The sequence below is a fragment of the Fukomys damarensis genome, unplaced genomic scaffold (assembly GCF_012274545.1).
Source record: "Fukomys damarensis isolate Sample0158 unplaced genomic scaffold, DMR_v1.0_HiC HiC_scaffold_18, whole genome shotgun sequence".
NCBI lineage: Eukaryota > Metazoa > Chordata > Mammalia > Rodentia > Bathyergidae > Fukomys > Fukomys damarensis.
The window spans coordinates 2166860-2185326 of NW_022900930.1; the positions used below are offsets into that span (position 1 = coordinate 2166860).

The 18467-nt window shown below is 45.0% G+C and overlaps 1 protein-coding gene across 3 annotated transcripts in view; it reads left to right on the forward strand.

Moving 5' to 3' along the window:
• Positions 1 to 18467, forward strand: part of Zmat4 (zinc finger matrin-type 4) — a 437748-nt gene that overhangs the window by 204805 nt on the left and 214476 nt on the right. For all 3 annotated transcript variants that reach the window (XM_033765352.1, XM_033765353.1, XM_010617137.2), the window contains exon 4: positions 4626 to 4782. In XM_033765352.1, coding sequence (XP_033621243.1) covers positions 4626 to 4782 — 157 coding nt within the window. The remainder of the gene's footprint in view (positions 1 to 4625; positions 4783 to 18467) is intronic.

An 18467-nucleotide genomic window follows, 5' to 3' on the forward strand; every position in this document is an offset into this window, starting at 1 on the left:
CTGGTCTGCTCAACTCTCCTACTTTACAGATGAGCTGGGGGCCGGGCATTCAGCGCCCTTACTCATGGCCTGCTGTGCCTGGTATAGTGCTTCTGTCCGATGGATGAGTGGGTTACGATGAGGGCTACATTTCCGAACCACCTTGCTAAAAATTTAGCTTCTTCAACTTGGAGTTCAGAGGAGCAGGTGGTTGTGGGTTGCCCTTCCTTGTATCCTCTGAGTGTTGATAGAAGGGTGTGTTAGTTACTTTTCTCCCATTGCTGAGACAAAATACCCAGCACTCAAAGTTAGAGGGGAAGGGGTTTATTTTGGCTTAAAGTTTATACAGGTTTCAGTCCATAATTAGCAGCTCCGAGGCAGGTCTGGCAAACAGGCATTGCAGAGGAGAAACAACATGGTGTACATAAGGAAGCAAAGGTAACAAGAGAGCTAACAGCGTCTCCCTGCCCCTTTTATCCTATCCAGGCTACTTAGGGCAGGCAGCACTCACACCCTTAGTCCTAGTGCCCTTGAGCCTAGCACTGCATCATGAATTAATCCAGCTTCATAGACTCTAGTCAAGCCTGTGACCACCACATGCGGCTTTAGGGGGACATCTGGACCCAAACCATAACAGAGAGGGAGCCCTACTTTTCTGACCACCCCCGATCAGAACAGAGCCTCCTTTATTGGAGGTTGGTAAGTAGGATTGTGGCCAAAGGGCTTCATACTTTCTCCTTGAAATGTAATAAACATTCAGGTATAAATATTTCTTAATGTTTTGCTTGTTCTTAAGATAATTTCTGGAAGCTTTAAAGAATTGTCGATGGTATTAAAAATATTTTTTAGCGTTTACGTTTGCTTCACGGAGGAGGAGCTTCGCAGAACTCTTCACTGCTGTCCTGGAAGTGGCAATCTGAGTCAGGCTCTACATTCACCTAAAGTTAAAGATAATCATGACAATCATATACATTATGAAAATAACCTTATATAAAAAAAAGAAGGACTCTTCAGGTCTGGATTTCTAACCAGCCACACTCACCCAGGGCTTTCTGCTCCAACTGAAGTTGGTGGAAAAATGTATGGACTTTGCAAGATACCTTTGACTCAGCAGCCTCAGGATACTTACTATACATGTGTTTATTCTTGCTTTTAGTAGTGGGGAGTTTACATTTAAAAATCCTGCCTGTAGTTTGAAATCCTTACTTTAAGATTATCCTAGAGTTCCCCTCTTCATTTCCATGATACCTTGAGGCTGTTGATTATTCTTTAAGCCAGAAATGTAAATGTATTATTTGAGGTCAGTTCATCAGAATGTATGGAGCTCCACCCTGAGCCAGAGAGCAACCTCGCTCTTGGTGCTGTGACAGACTCCTAAGGAAGATCGTGTGATTTGGAGTCTTGAGGATTCATTAATTTGGGATTCAGATAGCTGAGAACACATAATTAAATTCTCCTACTTTACAGGTTAGTATGTGGTTAGTACTGAGATTCTCTCGGCAGTCATATCTCCAGGAGAGTTGTTAGAATAATCAGAATCAGTAGGCTTTCCCGTTCCATCATGTGATTTCTTCGGCTCCTTCATAAAATCTTTCACAAAGAGTACATTATCCAGCTTAAGGGCTGCCTCACTTCTCTGGACGTCAAGTTTACATCTACTGTCAGGATTCTGTTTTTCTTGGTCCTTCTACAATGATGGCGTAACTGTTTCTCATTGTTTTATTGCTCAATAGTCAGTTCTGTTAGTCTTTGATTCTTCTGAGAAGTGAATGAGGTTGCCCAGGAGAGCAGACATCCAGAAATATATATTAAAATCACCATCACAAAACTGACACAAATATTGGACCCGCATTCTCTAACACCAACCTTCAAGTTAGAATTTGTTGACTTCTCTGCCTTTTTTCCTGAATATCTTCTTGTCAGTGTAAAAAAGTGCTCCTTAATATCCCTGTTTTCTCTTGATTTTTCTGTCACATAAATTATTAACCTCACAATCCAACCCCCTACTCCAGTCATTTAGTAAGCACTGGAAGGACCCTGTGTAGAAAGCATTGTGCTGGTTGCTGGGTTCTTGCTATCCATGAGATGATTTTTCTTGACCTTAGAGAAGGTTAACAGTCTCATGAGGGGAAAATATGCAAACAAGCAAATGTAATAATAATAATGTTCTATAAAAGAGAGATGTGCAGGACACCAGAGGACTGACTCACAGGCTGAATCTTACTTCTGTAAGACAATAGAAGTCAAAAGGAGGTTCATCTCCAAGAAGTGGTAACTCACTGAGCCATAACTACATAATGAGACTGGACTGGGTTAGGTAAGAAGTGAGAGGCATACATGCTGGGCCTGAGGAAAATCCATGTACACAGGCTCCACTTGCACTATTCGTCTCTTTATATTGTAGTTGGAGGAGTCCAATAAGAGGGCATTTCACTGATTATCTTAAGTCCTTACTTTACATCCTATCCGCCCTTTCCTCCTGGTGCCAGCCTTCGTGATGAGGAGTAGAAAGATGAGTAGTATTTTATGACACAGCGTCTGACATACATAGAGGACCTCAAAGTGTTAAAGTATGCGGAAGAACGAAAGACATCAACCCTTTGTTCATTACGCAATCCGAGAGCAGTTGTTTGCCTTGGAAACCAGTTGTCAGTGTTCTTCGCATAGTGATACCAGCCACTGCATTGGTTTGCTGCCTTTCGTTAGACGGGAGAAAGACTGAGCATGTCTGGGACTTTCACTGGAAGGGGCAAAGGAGACACCCGGGTTTTAAAGAGGTGAATTGTGAGTTAAAGTCTGGTTTAAGATCTTATTGTGTTTAATTTTTAAAAGTACATACTTTATACTATGTTATGCATATGTAGGTGAAAAATAGGATAGTTCAAGCCACCACTGTGGCCTTGACACTCTTCCTTGTTTTATTTAAAGATGTAGGGTTAATAATCACCCCTAACAGATAGTGGGAAAGTACCACATTTGGTATTTCATTCTTTCTGGGTTACTCCTCATTTAAGGGACTGGAACCTTTCAGCAACTCTGTCGTTTGCCTTTTTGTGATCTTCCCAGGCTGATGCCCTCCAAGGGTTCCTGCACCGTTCCCTAGGAGAGACCAGGAGCCAACCCTCTCCTTCACCCCTTGGATGTCTCCACAGTGTACCACACAAAGGTGTAACTGTTACCGGGGATCGAACTCCAGTCCTTCTGCTTGCTAGGCAGGCAGCGGAACCACTCAGCTAAATCCCTGGCCCTATAACTTCTATTTTTAACAGAGGGCAAAACTGCAAGCATGTTGGCTTTATATCCTCAGCAAGGGTATCCAGAATAGATACAGGCTCTGTGCCTGCCACATTCCCTAAGCCCCTCACTCTCCAAAGATCCACTGACTCTCACTGACCTGTTGCCCCACCTCACCCTCAACATTTCCAGTCGGTATCTGCCCCCACCACCCCGCTATGGGCCTGCCTCCTGGGAAACACACCCCAGAAGCTGATTCTCAAGGATATTACCGAGAGATGCCCTAAGGAAGAAGCAGTTCCCTTTCTAGCTACCACAGAGTTGCAAGCCTATACTTTCTCCAGCAGTCTGATCATCTTATTATTATGCAGAAAGTGTGTACGATTCTCCTTCTCCATCCTGTCTCCACTCTCCTTCTCCTCCCCATCCAATTTTAAATTGCATTCTCTAGGCCTTCTGGGAGTCAGCGAAGGGGCTATTGTGGGGCCTTTACTCCTCCAGGCCTGCTCTTTAACAACGACATGCTTTGCTGTTGCAGTTCCATTAAGGAATAGATTAACTCCTTATCTGAGAGTTGGCTTCACCCTCAATTTTCAGCTAGGCAGGAGAGGAGGCAATGGATTAATCTTCTCTTGCATAAGTATAGGTAATTGATGACCTGTATGTCACAATAGCCAGGCCACATAGTCTGACAAAAGATTTATTTTTTTTTTCTGAATCACGATTTATTTTCATTAAGTCTTACAAAAGAATAAAAACCAAACTGGATCTTATTAGCGTTGTGTGCCACATTGAAAGAATCACCTCTCCTGAAGAAAAGGAAAAATTACACACACTCTCTAGAAAACTCAGCCAGCATGGTCATCATTGCTTTATAATATATACTAGAGCTAATTATGAAAAATGTTCACATCTTTAAATAAATCTAAAGAAAAAATTTAGAACATCACAGCCATGTATCCTGGTGAGGCTAAAATTGGGTAAAGGCAAAGCTGAATGCCAAATGGTAATTTCTGCTAAATAATTCAGTCCATATGAACGGTGATATTTTACTTACTTTAATGAGTATAATGGGTACAATTACAGGCTGCTTTTCCTCACAGTGCCAGACACAATGTGCTCTCACCTAATTGTGGGCTCTATTTTTCTTTGGGTAACTGCATACTTTTCTCGTAATCCTACTATCTGATGTTAGTAGCCACACAACCACACACACACACAAAGTATGTGGAAATCAGGCCCTAAATAAGTTTTGGTGATGATTATTGTGAAGAAGAGATTGCAGAACAATGGTGAGACCGTTCCACAAGCCAGCGTGTGGTAAAAGTCCCTTACAGAACAATGGAACCGGAAGAGGAAGTGGGGAGTGGGACGTCTCTCTGACACTGTTTCCTCTCTCTCTCCTGCAACAGGGAAGTGATGCTGACATGGTGGATAAGAACAAGTGCTGCACACTCTGTAACATGTCTTTCACCTCAGCAGTGGTGGCTGACTCGCATTATCAAGGCAAAATCCACGCCAAAAGGTTAAAACTGTTGCTAGGAGAGAAAACGCCGTTAAAGACCACAGGTATGTGTGTGACAGCAATCCCGGGGAGACACTGAACACCAAACACTGTGCCTGTCACACAGCCCACTCTCCTTCTTGAAGGACAGCCGCCAGCAGCAGGGTGTACATGGCAGGTGTCATTCCAAATCCAGAGGATGGACGCGGTACCAGCACACCTTGCTGCCGCAGACCTTCGAGTACCATTTCGGTGCTCCTTGTACCCAGTTCTTCAGATTAGCGGTGCAGCGGCTCTCACGTACTGAAGAGCTGTTTACATTCTGCACGATGCTGTCTATCACATCTCTTCTAAGTTAGGAAAGATCGTGTATCTATTATGTCCCCCCCGATTCGGGCTGTAATCAGCATGGATAAGGGATGGTGTTCAGTGCATAACTGGTAGATTCTCTACCAGAACTGTGTAATGAAGATATCATCTTGTTCCTACTTTGAGAGGAAGGGTGCAGAGAGGAAAACCACTTTGGTTCACAGACAACACACGATTTTTATGGCATTTCTGTCATCTTTGTAGGGAATCTTGTGATTCAAGCACATTCTTTTTCACAAGTAAAAACGGGTACCAGGTTACTTGATCTTCTATTTGCTTAAACTAAAAAGTTTCTTCCGAGGGATATCCAATCATTGAAGTACAATATTTCTATAAATTAATAAGGATAGACTTTCAGACAAGATTTACGTTGTGGAGAAGATGTTACTTAGAGGGGTTCTAGTCCAAAGAGGTTGGGGGTATTTTTCATGGTGTCTACTCTTTGAATGCAATTAAAATTTGGCAGTGCATTTTCTCTTGCTATCTAATGAATCATGCATAAATCGTGGGTGTAATTATTTTTAAGTGGTATTTTGGAAATTGGAGAGTGTCTAAGGCAATGCCTGGCTTTCATCTTCACCAGTGTTTTTCTTCAGAAAGTGTCTTTGTTTACCTAGAATATCAAGGAACCTTTTCACTGTATTTTTCTACTTCACCTAACTAAAGAACATTGTTTTTGTCAAGGTGGTGGCGGCATTTGGGCAGAGAGTGGGGCTGTGAAACGTGAATTCTGAGGACAAGCTCAGCTTGTTTGAGAGCACACCACTGTGGCTTGGCATTTGACAAGTAGCTGCTGGGCTGAAACTCCTGATTCTTGCTCTCTGGAAGGGTGGAGATTTACCTTGTAACTTACTCTTCATCAAATCCTTAAAATAGACACCTCAAAGAAATGGTCACTGGAAAATTTTTACCTGTATTCCATGAGTGAATAACCAACCCTTTTGTTCTCTCTTGCTAAGCAGAGCACTGCTAGTAAGTTTAATTCTGGAGGTAGTAATGAAAGAGGAGAGGCTCTGTCTTTGTTTATTACATTGATTCCCCAACAGGAGAGGTATCATTTCTGTAAAACGCATCACCACCTGACCAGGACAGTTCTTTGGGAATTTAAATGTATCCTCAGATAGCCAAACACCGGATTGTTTTCCTGAATTCAGATATCCTCAGAGTTGGTACATAAAGCTCATGGGTAATTTATAAGTTGTTATCAGTATATTCCAAGGAAAAAGCAAAAACCCTTTTAAAGCAACCTTTACTCTATGGCTTAGCCTTGGCCAGTCCCTACTGGTGCAGACACTGGGATGCTGGTTAGACAAGGGAATGGGGTCGGGGAGCAAGCTGCACCAAGAGCTCTAGTTGGGGAAATCATGCTCTAGTTGTGCCGGAACACCCCTTTCTGACCCAGTTCCCATTTCCCTCCCCCAGCTGTTCTTAATCCATTTCCCTCTGAAGTGGCTTTGAGCAGAGCAGGGTTTGGAAAGCAGTCACTCCAGACAGAACTGGAGTTTGGGAAGCTCAGATGGTCCCCAAGCTTGGATTGGGGTCCATGCAGAGGCTGGCAGAGAGCACAGCAAGCGGTGCACTGGCTGGGGTCATCAGGAGTCACTTTGTATGAGGGTGAACAGAGAGAGAGGCACCGGGAGGAATCAATGTTTGAAAGGTGATGAGAAGACAGAAAACCCAGCAGCGGAGTGTGTGGGTACAGAGAACACACAGATGATCAAGCAGGAAAGTCTGGCCAGTGGGGCGGAGCTTTGGAGGCATTCCTGGGATTTGGAGAAAGGGAAGGCTGTTCCAGGTATAGCAAGACACCATCATTTAAGAGAAGGGTACTGCGTTGGAAACTAAGGAAGAGAAATAGGAAGCTGCTTCCTAGACTTAGGGAACAGGTTGAGGGCTAGCCTCAGTTTGCCTATTGTAAGAATAGAGCAAAGACCAAGAGGGACTAGAAAAGAATACCCAAGCCATGGGCTCACCACTGTTTCCTTGCTGTCTGCAGCAGGTCCAGCAGCAGCTCCTGCAGGCCTTTCCCCTTCCAGGCTGAGGCTGCACTGGCACACGCAGGAAGTGCTTGGCCTAATCGATCAGGTCAGCTGCCAAGTGCATCTATATAAAAATAAAAGGAAGAAAAGGAATATATAGAAAACCCACAGAACTGAATAGCGATGCCGGAGAGAAGCAGCTCCTGGGTCAGGGATACTGCTCAGCGGCTCTACTCCAACGCGAATGCTGCCTCGTCTGGCCTCCGTGAGCAGCAGGCTCTTTTAGTGATTTCTGTGTGGGAATGACAGGAGCTCCGAGCTTCTCTGCCTCGTGAGGCGAGTGAGTGGGGCCTCTGAGCCATGACCTTTCCCAGCATCCGGCTGCACTTTGATGCTGTACCAGCCGAGTATTCTAAAGCCCCGGCTCTTGTTCTAGTTCCCTAGGTGTGTGTTGATTAGAACTTTGGAAATTCTCGGCAGATCCACTGGAACACAAGCCAGTTCCGGTTCGTTCTGGTCAGCATGGTTCAAAAGATCTGTCCTGGTTCATGTTTCTCTGGATCCTTCAACTCAGCGTATGCTCACAGGGCTGGCAGACCTCAAGGTGGGGATCCTGCTCTATTGGGGGATAAGGTTGAAGGTATAGTCACTTCTGGGAGCAGAAACCAGAGAAGCCGCACTGTGAGGAGGACCTAGAGGCGACTCAGAGGACAAAGCCCAGAACAGGATGTGTTGGTCGGATTTATTTCACTATAACCGGTACCTGCCATAATCAACTTCTAGAAAAAGTTTTAGTTTGCCTCACAGCTTTGCAGCTTCCAGTCCATGACTGAGTTTGTGCATCAGTTTATTCCTCCTGTAAAAGGGCAGGGTGTGCATGCTGCAGTGAAACTGCTGCTCTTATGGTCAGGACATTAAAGAGAGAAAGTAGAGAAAGAGCTGAAGTCCCACTTTGCTCCTCGAGGGCGCATCCTCAGTGAAGATGAGGACCCTGAAAACCTCCAACTAGGCCTTGCTTCTCAAAGGCTACACCACTTCTCAGTACCATCACAGGCTGGTGACCCAGCCAGTAGCACGTGGACTTTTAGATGTCACCTAAGACCCGAATTGTAGCGATGGAACACAGGAAAATTGTCTCATTGGAACTAAAGGCAGCTGGGTTGTTCAGCACAGAAAATAGATCACTTGAGGGCAAACCTTTGGAAAGTAGTCATAGGAAAAAGATAGGCCGTGCATGTGTGAGTGTGTGTGTGTGTGTGCGCGCGCGTGTGTGCGCGCGTGTATGCGCATGTGCATGTACACGTATATTACGCTTGGATGCAACCATTATAACCAGAGAGTAGGTAAGTTTCCGGGAGACACGAGCTTAAGCTGAGGGCTTTGTGGACCTTCAGAGGAGGAGCTTCTAGCAGGACGTCTGTGGGAGCTGTTCACAGGGACAGAATGGTGGCTCAGGCTCAGCTGGGCTCTTCCAGCTGGGGTCCCTGCATCAGTCAGTGCTTAGCCTAGATGGCAGCCGTAGTCCCTCCAATGCTGAGATTCTCAGCCAGCTGCCCCCTGCAAACTGAACTCCCTGACGCAGCGTGGCCGCTGTGGGAGCCAGGAGAGAGGCCGTCAGCCCGGCTCTGCCCTCCCTGCTGTATACTCTTTGGCAGCTCCCTTCTGCTCTCCACTTGGTTTTCTTGTCTGTCATCCCCTTTCAGTGCTCTGCAGTGTCTCGCACTGGCTTTCAGATCATTGGTGTGAGGGAGTGGCCTGACTGTCCCTTGTTAGAGCCTCTGGTTTTCCGTTACTGTGGGTGCCCGCCTGCTAACTTGGCTGGTAAACAAAGGGACATTTCTCAGGAAATAGACCTTTCCAGGGTGAGTCCTGTGAGCAGAGATAGAGCCTGCCACGGGAGTGCCCAGGAGGGGGTACCATACCTGTGGGCATGGGGAAGAGTGGCTGGGAGCCTGTGAATGGGCAGAGCTACAGCAACAAGAAGGCAGAAGGCACTGGCAGCAAGGAAACCTCACAGGAGGAGAGCAATGCAGCCAGCAAGTATGGCGTAGGACTCTGGACTAGCAAGTAGAGGCAACAGAAAGTAGTTTTCCTGATAAGAAGTCTACATAAAATTAAGGACCAGGATGTCAGGAGAAGGGGCTAGAGGTACAGGAGCCCTGTTATTGGAATAGAAGTGCAAAGTGGTGAAAAGGCGAGAAGTTCAATGCCATCCCGCAAGGTCAGCCTGGAGTGACTCTCGCCCTACTTGCTTCAGATTAGCAAGAGGGCTGTCAAGGGGATCTGTGTCTGGAGGTACAGTGGGTACATCCAACAGGTGAATAGGAGGGGCTCTGAGACACCTGGGAGGCCATGTGTTGTGTAAGTTCCTCCTTCCTCCTCACTCCTGTGTGCGAGATGCCTGCCCGTTACACTGACCTTCACTTGTGTAGCACTTCATTCCCAAGTGCTGCCTAGATGGCCCACGGGATGCATGTTACAGAGCTGCATGTTGGCCACTCTCAAGACAGTAGACTAGAAGGCACAGTAATGGTCCACCAAGATGTCCAGGTATTAATGTCCTAAACTTGAGGATATATTACAGGCTGCCAGTGAAAGTGTGATGGCTAGTTTACCAACTTTGCATTGGGGAGATTATCCTAGATTATCCAGGTCAGTCCTGTGTAGTTACAGAGATCTTTTAAAGTGAAAGAGGAAGGCAGAAGGACCAGCATCAGAGTGATGCGGGGAAAGGACTCAGCCAACCATTGGTGGCTTTGAAGTTGAGAAGGGATCACAAGTCACAGAATATGAAACTAAACAGGTAAGGGTCTTCTTCAAGGGTTTCCGAAGGAACACAGTCCCTTTTGGTCACACTCACTCACAGCGTGGAAAGCAACACATGGTGTTACTGGAAGCCACTAACTTTGCTGTCATTTGCAGCTGCAGGGAAGGCAGTACAAAATGATACACTGGACAGGGGAACACTGGGCCATGCTGGTACTCACCTGAAGTGAGTTCATGCACTTTGCCTTGGGAGCCCTTCAGCAGGATGAAAATGTCAGGGGCCACTGACAGAACCGGACGCAGGGACACGTTTGCATCTGAGCCTTAGTCCTTGAGTGTGGCTTATCATCGCAGCCGGCGATGCCTCTGGACTCTGCTTCCTGTGATAACATATATATGCACTAGTCTTCCTAGCTTGCAGGAACTTGCACAATTTTAATCTTCCCCATCTCCAAACTTTTTTTTCAACACTCATTCATTCTCCAGGGGCCAGGACACCTGCTGAACCCTACCCTGCTGTGCCTTCCCTGCAGGTGCTTGATATCCAGATCAGCTTTCTCTCTGCCTGCTGTGGACCTAAAATGCCAAGGTCCTGAGCTGGTCTCAGCTAGTCTCTTCTGCCCCAACAGCTACTGGAAATCTTCGGGAACACGGCGAGGGCGTTGAGTCAGGCATAGCACACCTGGGTCTCACTCTGTCAGTTGAGGACTTAACTTCTCTGAGCCTCTGTTTCCCAATCAGTACAATGAGGATAGTATCACTTATATCAGAAAGTTGTCACGATGATGATGTGTGCCGAGTAACACACACAAAGTGTGCAGCACCGTATCTGCCCCATTGTCAGAGCTCCATGCGTGGAAGACGGTGCGACTTACATTAGCTGTGTTCTGAATTGTTTCATGTGTGATTCTGCACTTGCGCTTGCTGTCGTCAGGATGACTCCCCCGGCTTGGTTTGCTTTACCAGTTGGTCCGTAAACCCTCTTCACGTGGGACCCACACTCCACACCTATGATGCCACGTTGTCATTCACAAGCTCGACTGCCATGTTCTTCTTCAGCACAGACTGGCAGAAAACTCGGGCCTGGTATCAGTTCTTACTTGGTGACAAGTCCAAGTGTAAATGCCTGGGCCAGGGTGCGGGTTCGCAGAAACCTGGGGACAAAGTGAATCAAAGATTTAACCGCACGGGAATTTTCCACAGGAGTCATTGTTCTGGGGCAATGGTAGAGACGGGAGCAGGCACTGAGCTAGCAGGAGTCGGGGAGCCAGAGATGATCAGGGGTTAAGTTGGAGGGAGGAGAGATGGAGACCCAGCCCTCAAGAACCAGGATGTGAGGCTTTGCTTCATCCAGAGGCTCTGGACATGTGTGAGGAGAATCCACTGGAGGCTGGGCCTGGCCTGGGTGTTCAGGGTGTGGACCACCTGACGTCAGAAGTCACAGCCAGTGCAGAGGCAGTGGGGTCGGGGTCGGGGCAGAGATGAGCTGTGAGGCTGGGAGAGCAGACACAGTAGCTCGGGTTGAGCCACACCTATGGCCACCCTGCAGTCATCTCCGCACAGACAGAGCTGTGAAAAGCTCAGGCCCGTCCCATGCTCCCGGCCCCAGCTGATGCGGAAAAAGGCCACCCTCTGCCTGAATGCTTGGGCTCTCATCCAGGGAACAGGTGTCCTCTTGGCTGCTTAGTGCGGTGCTTTGAGCAGTGTTTGTGACTTTGTTGTGACTTTGCCACTTACCATCGGTCCCAAGGTGGTGCGAGTGCAGGAATGTGTGCCCTATGGAGAAAGCCCATGTGAAAGCCAGGCTGCTTTCTGGCTTGAAATGCAGTCTGTGGGCTTTGATTTCATTGTTAAGAGAACAAACCATTGTGAATAATGAGAAACGACTCTTTATATGCAGCAAAATTTCCTTTACAGCCATCACATTTATAACAGTGAACTTTCAGACATTTCTTCCTAACACAGCTTGGTTCCTGTTTTTAAATTATCTTCCCTCCTGCCTTTCCCCCTCCTCCTCTAGACCCTTTCCCCAGTTTTTGTTCTTGTTGATGTTATTAATTTATTAATATTATTAATTCCATCTCATGTTGGCGACTCCCCAAGGTGATTGCAAGCTGCGTGTGCTGTACTAATGCAAAACATTATATACTAATGAAAAGTAAGACAAAAAATCCTGTTCCTCCCTCTCCATCATGAAACGAAAGCACGTAACATTTTAAAGATACAAATGTGATAAAAGTATATATAGTAGAGTGGGCTGAATCTAGCTTAATAATAAAATCAGTTAAGCAAACCGATAATTGTAAAGCTATTATATCAGAAACATGGGCTCTCTGTTTCATTTCATCATCATGAAAAGCACAAAGTCCAATATTATTCTATCCACTCTCTTGACGACGAAAGGAGACCGTATGGGGTAAGTTCCTGGCCTGGAGCACATAGTAAGATACACGATTGGAAGACGGACCTGGGACTCGTGACTGTAGATTCTAGGAACTTGATATGATCTTTAGTGATAAATAGTGCTTCAAAAAATGATTTATGGATTGTTTTCACTCACTAAACAGAGCAGTTAAAATTCCAAGGCTCTCAGCGTAGATGATTGGTAGCAACAAAGTAACACAGGCAGCGGTTTGTAACCTTCCAACTCAGCATTTCTCATGTGCAGGGACAGTGAGCAATGGGAGAACAGTTCAGACAGCGGCAGTCTCGTGCCCTGTGTTTGCTGTGCTTCGGTATTATCCCTCTATTGAAATCCTGTTCGTTCTCTTCTCTCCTTCTTCATTTTCTGTGGAAATGGAGACAGAGAGTTAGAACTGTTTCATAAATTTCCATACTAGACACAGCATTGCTTCTGTGAGTTTTCTGATGAATACATAGAGATCAAGGTATTCTAGATCTGTTTGTAAGTTACATAAATTCAAATCTGGATAATGTTTGTAAGCAGGTTTAATCAGCACCTCATATTTATATATAAGATTTCATATACCACAGTGGTTCAGTCATCTGAATCATGTTATTTGGCTTGCCTGGCATAATCTGTCTAGATGCATATTTTAATAAATGCAAACAATAGCTTTTCGAACAGGCAGATCTTCACAGCAGAGCATTTCTTTTAAATCAGGAACACTGGCAAGTTTGGAGACAGACTACATTGCTATATCAGCGCATTTTTTTATTATTTGTTTGGCTTTTCTATGCTTATAAATACAAGAAGTGGCTTCCTAGAGTTTTAAAGCAGCTTACTGGTCATTATTTCACCCACCTCATTTTTCCATTAAGGGAGCTGATGCTCAGAGGGGTGACATCGTGTGCCCAAGATGCAGCAGGTAGTTCATGGCAAGACATTGCTCTTTCCTTGCAGTAATCCTTCCGAGGCATCATTCGGATGGGAGAAAGCACGTTGAACAGTCCGCTGACGACAGTGGATGGGGCTCAGTGAATGAACAAGATGAGATAGCTGGATTCTTTGGGCCCTGATTTTTGTACGGGAGTCATGGGGGGCTTGGGACAATGATTGAATCAAGACTACTATGTTCTTGTAGATTTAATAACTAATGAAACAAGACATCAGTGATTAGATGGATTACAAACCCGAACTGTAGAACTCCTGTTTCTGATATACTGTCTTTACAATTATAAGTTTGGGTAACTGGTTTTATTATTAAGAATATTCACAAATCCTCTTAAGTGCTATAAATTCACTTTTCTTTTTTGGGTGATCAAATAGCTGAATAAGACAATAGATGATTTCAGCAATTTTTATGATGCGGTTACACCCACTTTCCAGAAAATGTTCTGGAACCACACTTTTGGTAAAGGAATATAGCAGAACAATAAAATAATCAATTTTCTGTGCTTAATCTAAAACTGTCAACAGAAGATATAGCCACGACTTAGAATTCATACAAATAATGCATTACTATTCAGGAGAAGCTGAGCGTGAACAGTTCTCTGGCAATAACTCTTAAACCATCTAGTAGAGATCAGAATCCTGAAATTGTTTTGCCTGTAAAATTGAGAAGATACTCAGAAAGGGAGCATTATATCTGAAATAATTGGTAGTAAATATTTTGTACAGGAGTCATAGGGGGCTTGGGACAATGATTAAATCAAGACTACTATATTCTTGCATATTTAATAACTAATGAAACAAGAGATCAGTTCCAAACTGTATTCTCAACCTTTGAAATGTCTATGAATTTTAAACATAACCCTCAAAATTTTCTCAGTTAACACTTTTTGGTTAATAATCAGCTATAATAGGCATGGATTACTGCATGGTACTTGAGCACAATTAATACATCTCCTTATATTTAAAAATCAATTTAAAAAATCAATTCAGGACTAGACTCAATCATTCAAGGAGTTCCTTCTTTCTTTTTAGAGCTACCCAATGGCCTGGGGGTGTATGGGTATCATTGAGGAAGTCTCTACCTGGGCCCTGGCCACCTAGAAGATGTGTTATTCAGTATGCTGTTGTGTTCTAGGCCTGCATAGACTGACAGTCAAGACCTGGGCTTCCTCAGAAGTGAGTCTCACCTGACTTATGGTCCTTGAAGGCCAGTGACTTCCACTGATGGTGTCATCTTCTCTGTGCAAGCCAGGCCATGAAGGAGGAGATAATGTTTCATGAAGGATGTTTCTGGGGAAATCCCGGTAGGATAGTAGTTAGCATGGGGCAGGTCATGCCTTCCATTCGATCATTGGCTATGTACCACCTATGTGTCAGTTGTTATGAGTCCTGGCCCTGCCTAGGGACCCTCCACTAACTCCCAAACAATAGTCACAATCTTAGAAGTAGCCCATGCATTAGTTCTCGGGGAAATCTTCAACTCAGGCACAGGCACAGAAACACCTCAAAGTGTCTAAAAGTAACCTCTGGCCACAAAACAGCTCATTATCTATTCATGCCTATGGGTTGCATCTCATGGATACAATCACAACACAGTACATTATGGAAAGAGACACACACAGCAGACACAGAGTACAGGGCCCTGCATGAGCTGTCAGACACACCTCAGGACAGCTCTCTGAAAGGGACTTGGAATCTCGGCCAGAAATGAAAATCGCCTCCACCTAAACCCTTGTGACTCATGCCAGCTCCCTTTCTGGTGCCAACCTGCTCCTCTTTGAGCTTATTTTTACCTAAGTAACTTTGCTTGCTTGTTCTTTTGTATCTGTGTCACTGGTCCAGTTGTTCGTCCATGTTGTTCAAGAACCTGGACCCGTGGGCCCCGCCAGTACCATGATAACCAGCACCACAGTAATATCCTCAGTCAGGATAACTTGCTGGTTTATCTTCTCAGATCTTTCAAGGGCTGGATCAGAACCCTTACAAGACCTCTCATACCTGTGTAGGTCCTCCTAATCCTCCTTTATATTCTTCATCCGGGCAAGCTAGTATTGACTCCTCCTGGCTAAGCTCTCTGAACGACTGCTTGTCTTCCAACAATGCCAGCGGCTCCTCTCATGAAAATTTCTCATCTCTCCTGTATGTGCGTGGGCAGTGATTCTCCAAAGAATGGGAAAAATCCCCTTATGCTTAGAAAAAAATATAAGACTTAAGGCCTGACATAGGCAGGGTCCTTGCCCATGACCATCAAGAAGTAGCTGCCAAAGATAGATCCTTGTCCCTCAACTTCCCTGAAAGTTTTCAGAGACCAGGTCTCAGGAATAAAACAGGGCAGCTGGGTGAGGAACACTCCCGGGGGAAGGGACCAGTACAGTGATGCAATCATCATGGTGCACAGAATCTGTCAGAAAAGTGCTCTTTTGGACCAAACAAAAACTTACTTTCAATATGTATTTGAATCCGGTGCTATACACGGGACCAGTCAGAAGATGCTCTCTTCAGTCCTTCCTTGGTGGGCACAGCCAGTCAAAAGACGTTATTTCTGATCCTTCATTTTACATGTACTAGGAAATGAGTTTGGGATGGGACAGTGTATGCTTTTCCATGCGCTCTTGTCCAGGTGATCTTGTCTGTAGCTCCTACCACCTGTCTGTGTTTGACAGAACAACTTTCCCAATGCCTTCTTTGCGTGAAAGAGAGATAACCTGGGAATCTTGGATACAAAAGACCTCTTCTCCTTATCTTTGGGGGAAGCTGTGAGCCTGTTCAGCAGCTGGTTCTCACTCTGCAGAGCATACTTCTTTCCTTCTTTCAACAAATGTACAAGTTTTGCTGCCTTTTCTGTGCGTCTTGTCCATTTCTTTGTTTGGAATGGCGAGAGCCCATGCACAAAGCCCTGTGGACTCTTCCTCCATTCGGTGGTGCCATCACCTTAACAGGATGTTTTGAAGCTGTCTTGCTCTCTAGCTATACATGTGACCCTTTTCTCCTGGTCCTGAGAAATCATCCACTTTCCTGACTTCAGACAGCTGTGTGTGACATCGATATCTCTTTCCCTACCCATGACCCAGATTCATGCACCCCTTCGTTTTATCCTGTGGGAAGGGAAGACCTTACCTCCAGGATCAGGGGTTTTGGAAGTGATGGAAAAACAACTTGCATTTCTATGACGTGAGTCTCTAAGAAATTCGATAGTTAATTTCTCAGTAAGTTGCTCTGCTATGCAAATTGTCATGTGATGAACAAGTTTATTTAGGAAAATGAAAAGATAAAACTTATTATTATTATTATTATTATTAATATTATTATCAAGTCAGCCTTCAAAGAAGCTATTTCTCTGATGTAAGATTTCCTGCTAAGAGATTTTCAGTCTTCTCTTGAGCACACTGGAGTTGATGGCTTTCACTGCTAATTTACCTGAGGTTTTCAATAATATTTTGGCCACCTTGAGGTACTATGAATTATTACAAAGGAGAGATGAAGGGACATAAGCCTTTGTGATCCCTTTTGAAAGCAGCAATTGTTATTGTTAGTAGTAGGAGCTGCAGACAAGATCTGTGAATTCTGAGTTCAGTCTTTAAAACAGAAAAGACAGAGAGGTCCTAGGGCTCAGGGAGTCCCAGGTACTTGAAGGAATGATTGCTGCTTTGTTGCCACCTGACGGAATCACTAAACTGACAGTTTGAAGACTGGGGTAAACCCCTTCCTCATCCATTCTTCCTCTGAGTAGATCCTGATTAGTACAAACTGCTAATCATAAGCATCTTTATTTTGCTTCTCAAGTCGGTAGAGCAGATGAAATCTGACTGCATGGACTTATCACTGCAGTTAGTAACACTGAAATGCCAACACTGATGGGTGAGGCTGGCAGGACCGTAATGCTGTGTGAAGGAACATTGCACTCCATCCTTCTTCATGCAAGCAGGAGGATTTTTTTTTCTTTTCTTGTCAAAGAGAAACATGTCCAAACATTTGATGAATCTTGATGTTTAATATTGAAGAATTTTCCTTTTAGTCAGGCTTGGTGGCACACACATGTAATACTGGTAATCAGGGAGGCTGAGGAAGGGTGGATTGCAAGTTCGAGCCTGAGCTGGCCAATTTAGTAATTTAGCGAGACACTATATTAAAATAAAAATAAAAAATGGCTGGGAGTGTACCTCAGTGTTAAGGCCCAGGTTTAGTACCCAGTATCACTAAAAATAATTTTTTTTTGCTTTCAAAAAACATTTATATTACATCCAGAGATTGTAACAGAGAATGAGTTCACAATAAATTCAGAAATTCACAGAATCTCGAGGTGGTGATAAAGGCTGTGTGGGGGAACTTTCTGTGGTGATAATGGAAATTAAAACAAAATGGTGTCAAAAAACAGGAAAGGCTTCAAATGAGGTGGAGGGAGAAAAAAGAGTGGAGGTGCTTTAGCCTGAGGAGCTGAAGGAGGAGAGCCCTGAGAAGATCAGGCTGAGAAGGTCACTGAAGAACAGGACTGGCTTTCATGGAACCAGGGGGGTGGGCTAGGGGCCGTAACTTTCACTGGGTCTCAGGCTCCTCCCTCATGGTTTTGAGGCCTGTCCGACTGTAAGATGTGGGGCAGCAGCTCTTCTTGCTCATGGAGACGTCATGGTGTCCCTGCCGTCACAGCTCACGAGGCGATGGTAAAGGAAGAGGACACGGGGAGCCTGTTCCACACATTGTCAGGAGAGGGGAAAGGTAGGGAGAGGACCTGTGGGTAATGGATCATGAATCAGGGCCCCAAAGCCTCCCGCCTCCTGGCCTGAGGTCCCTGTCTCGTCTCACTGCCGTCTGGTCTTACTAGTTTCCAGTAAGATTCTGTTTCACCCTAGGCAGTTTCAGTGTCTTCCCCTCTTCCATTGGGTACTAATGAATTCTACAAGCCTCTCTCAGTTACCCATTTAGTAGTTAGCATGCTTTGATCTTAGGTACCAGTAAGCTTCTTCTCTTCTAAGGGCTGACTATACATTTACTGTTATTCTAGAAGATATCTTGCCTTACATGGCACTGAGAGAGTCTTGGATTACTACAGTGACAGCTTGCTCATTGTGAGCTAGGTGTTCACTTCCTCTCCAGCACCTGAGCTTTTCTGGCTCACTCGTCCATGATGATACCTCACCTCATGCCCACCACATCCCTGACCTTTTCCCTCCAGCCTGTGCTTTAGGATGGTGGCAGTGCGGGACCATGCAAAGAACGTAAAAGAGTTGGGACATTTGGTCTCCAATGTGAGTATAAGCTGTGGCCAAGACCTCTACAGACTTTC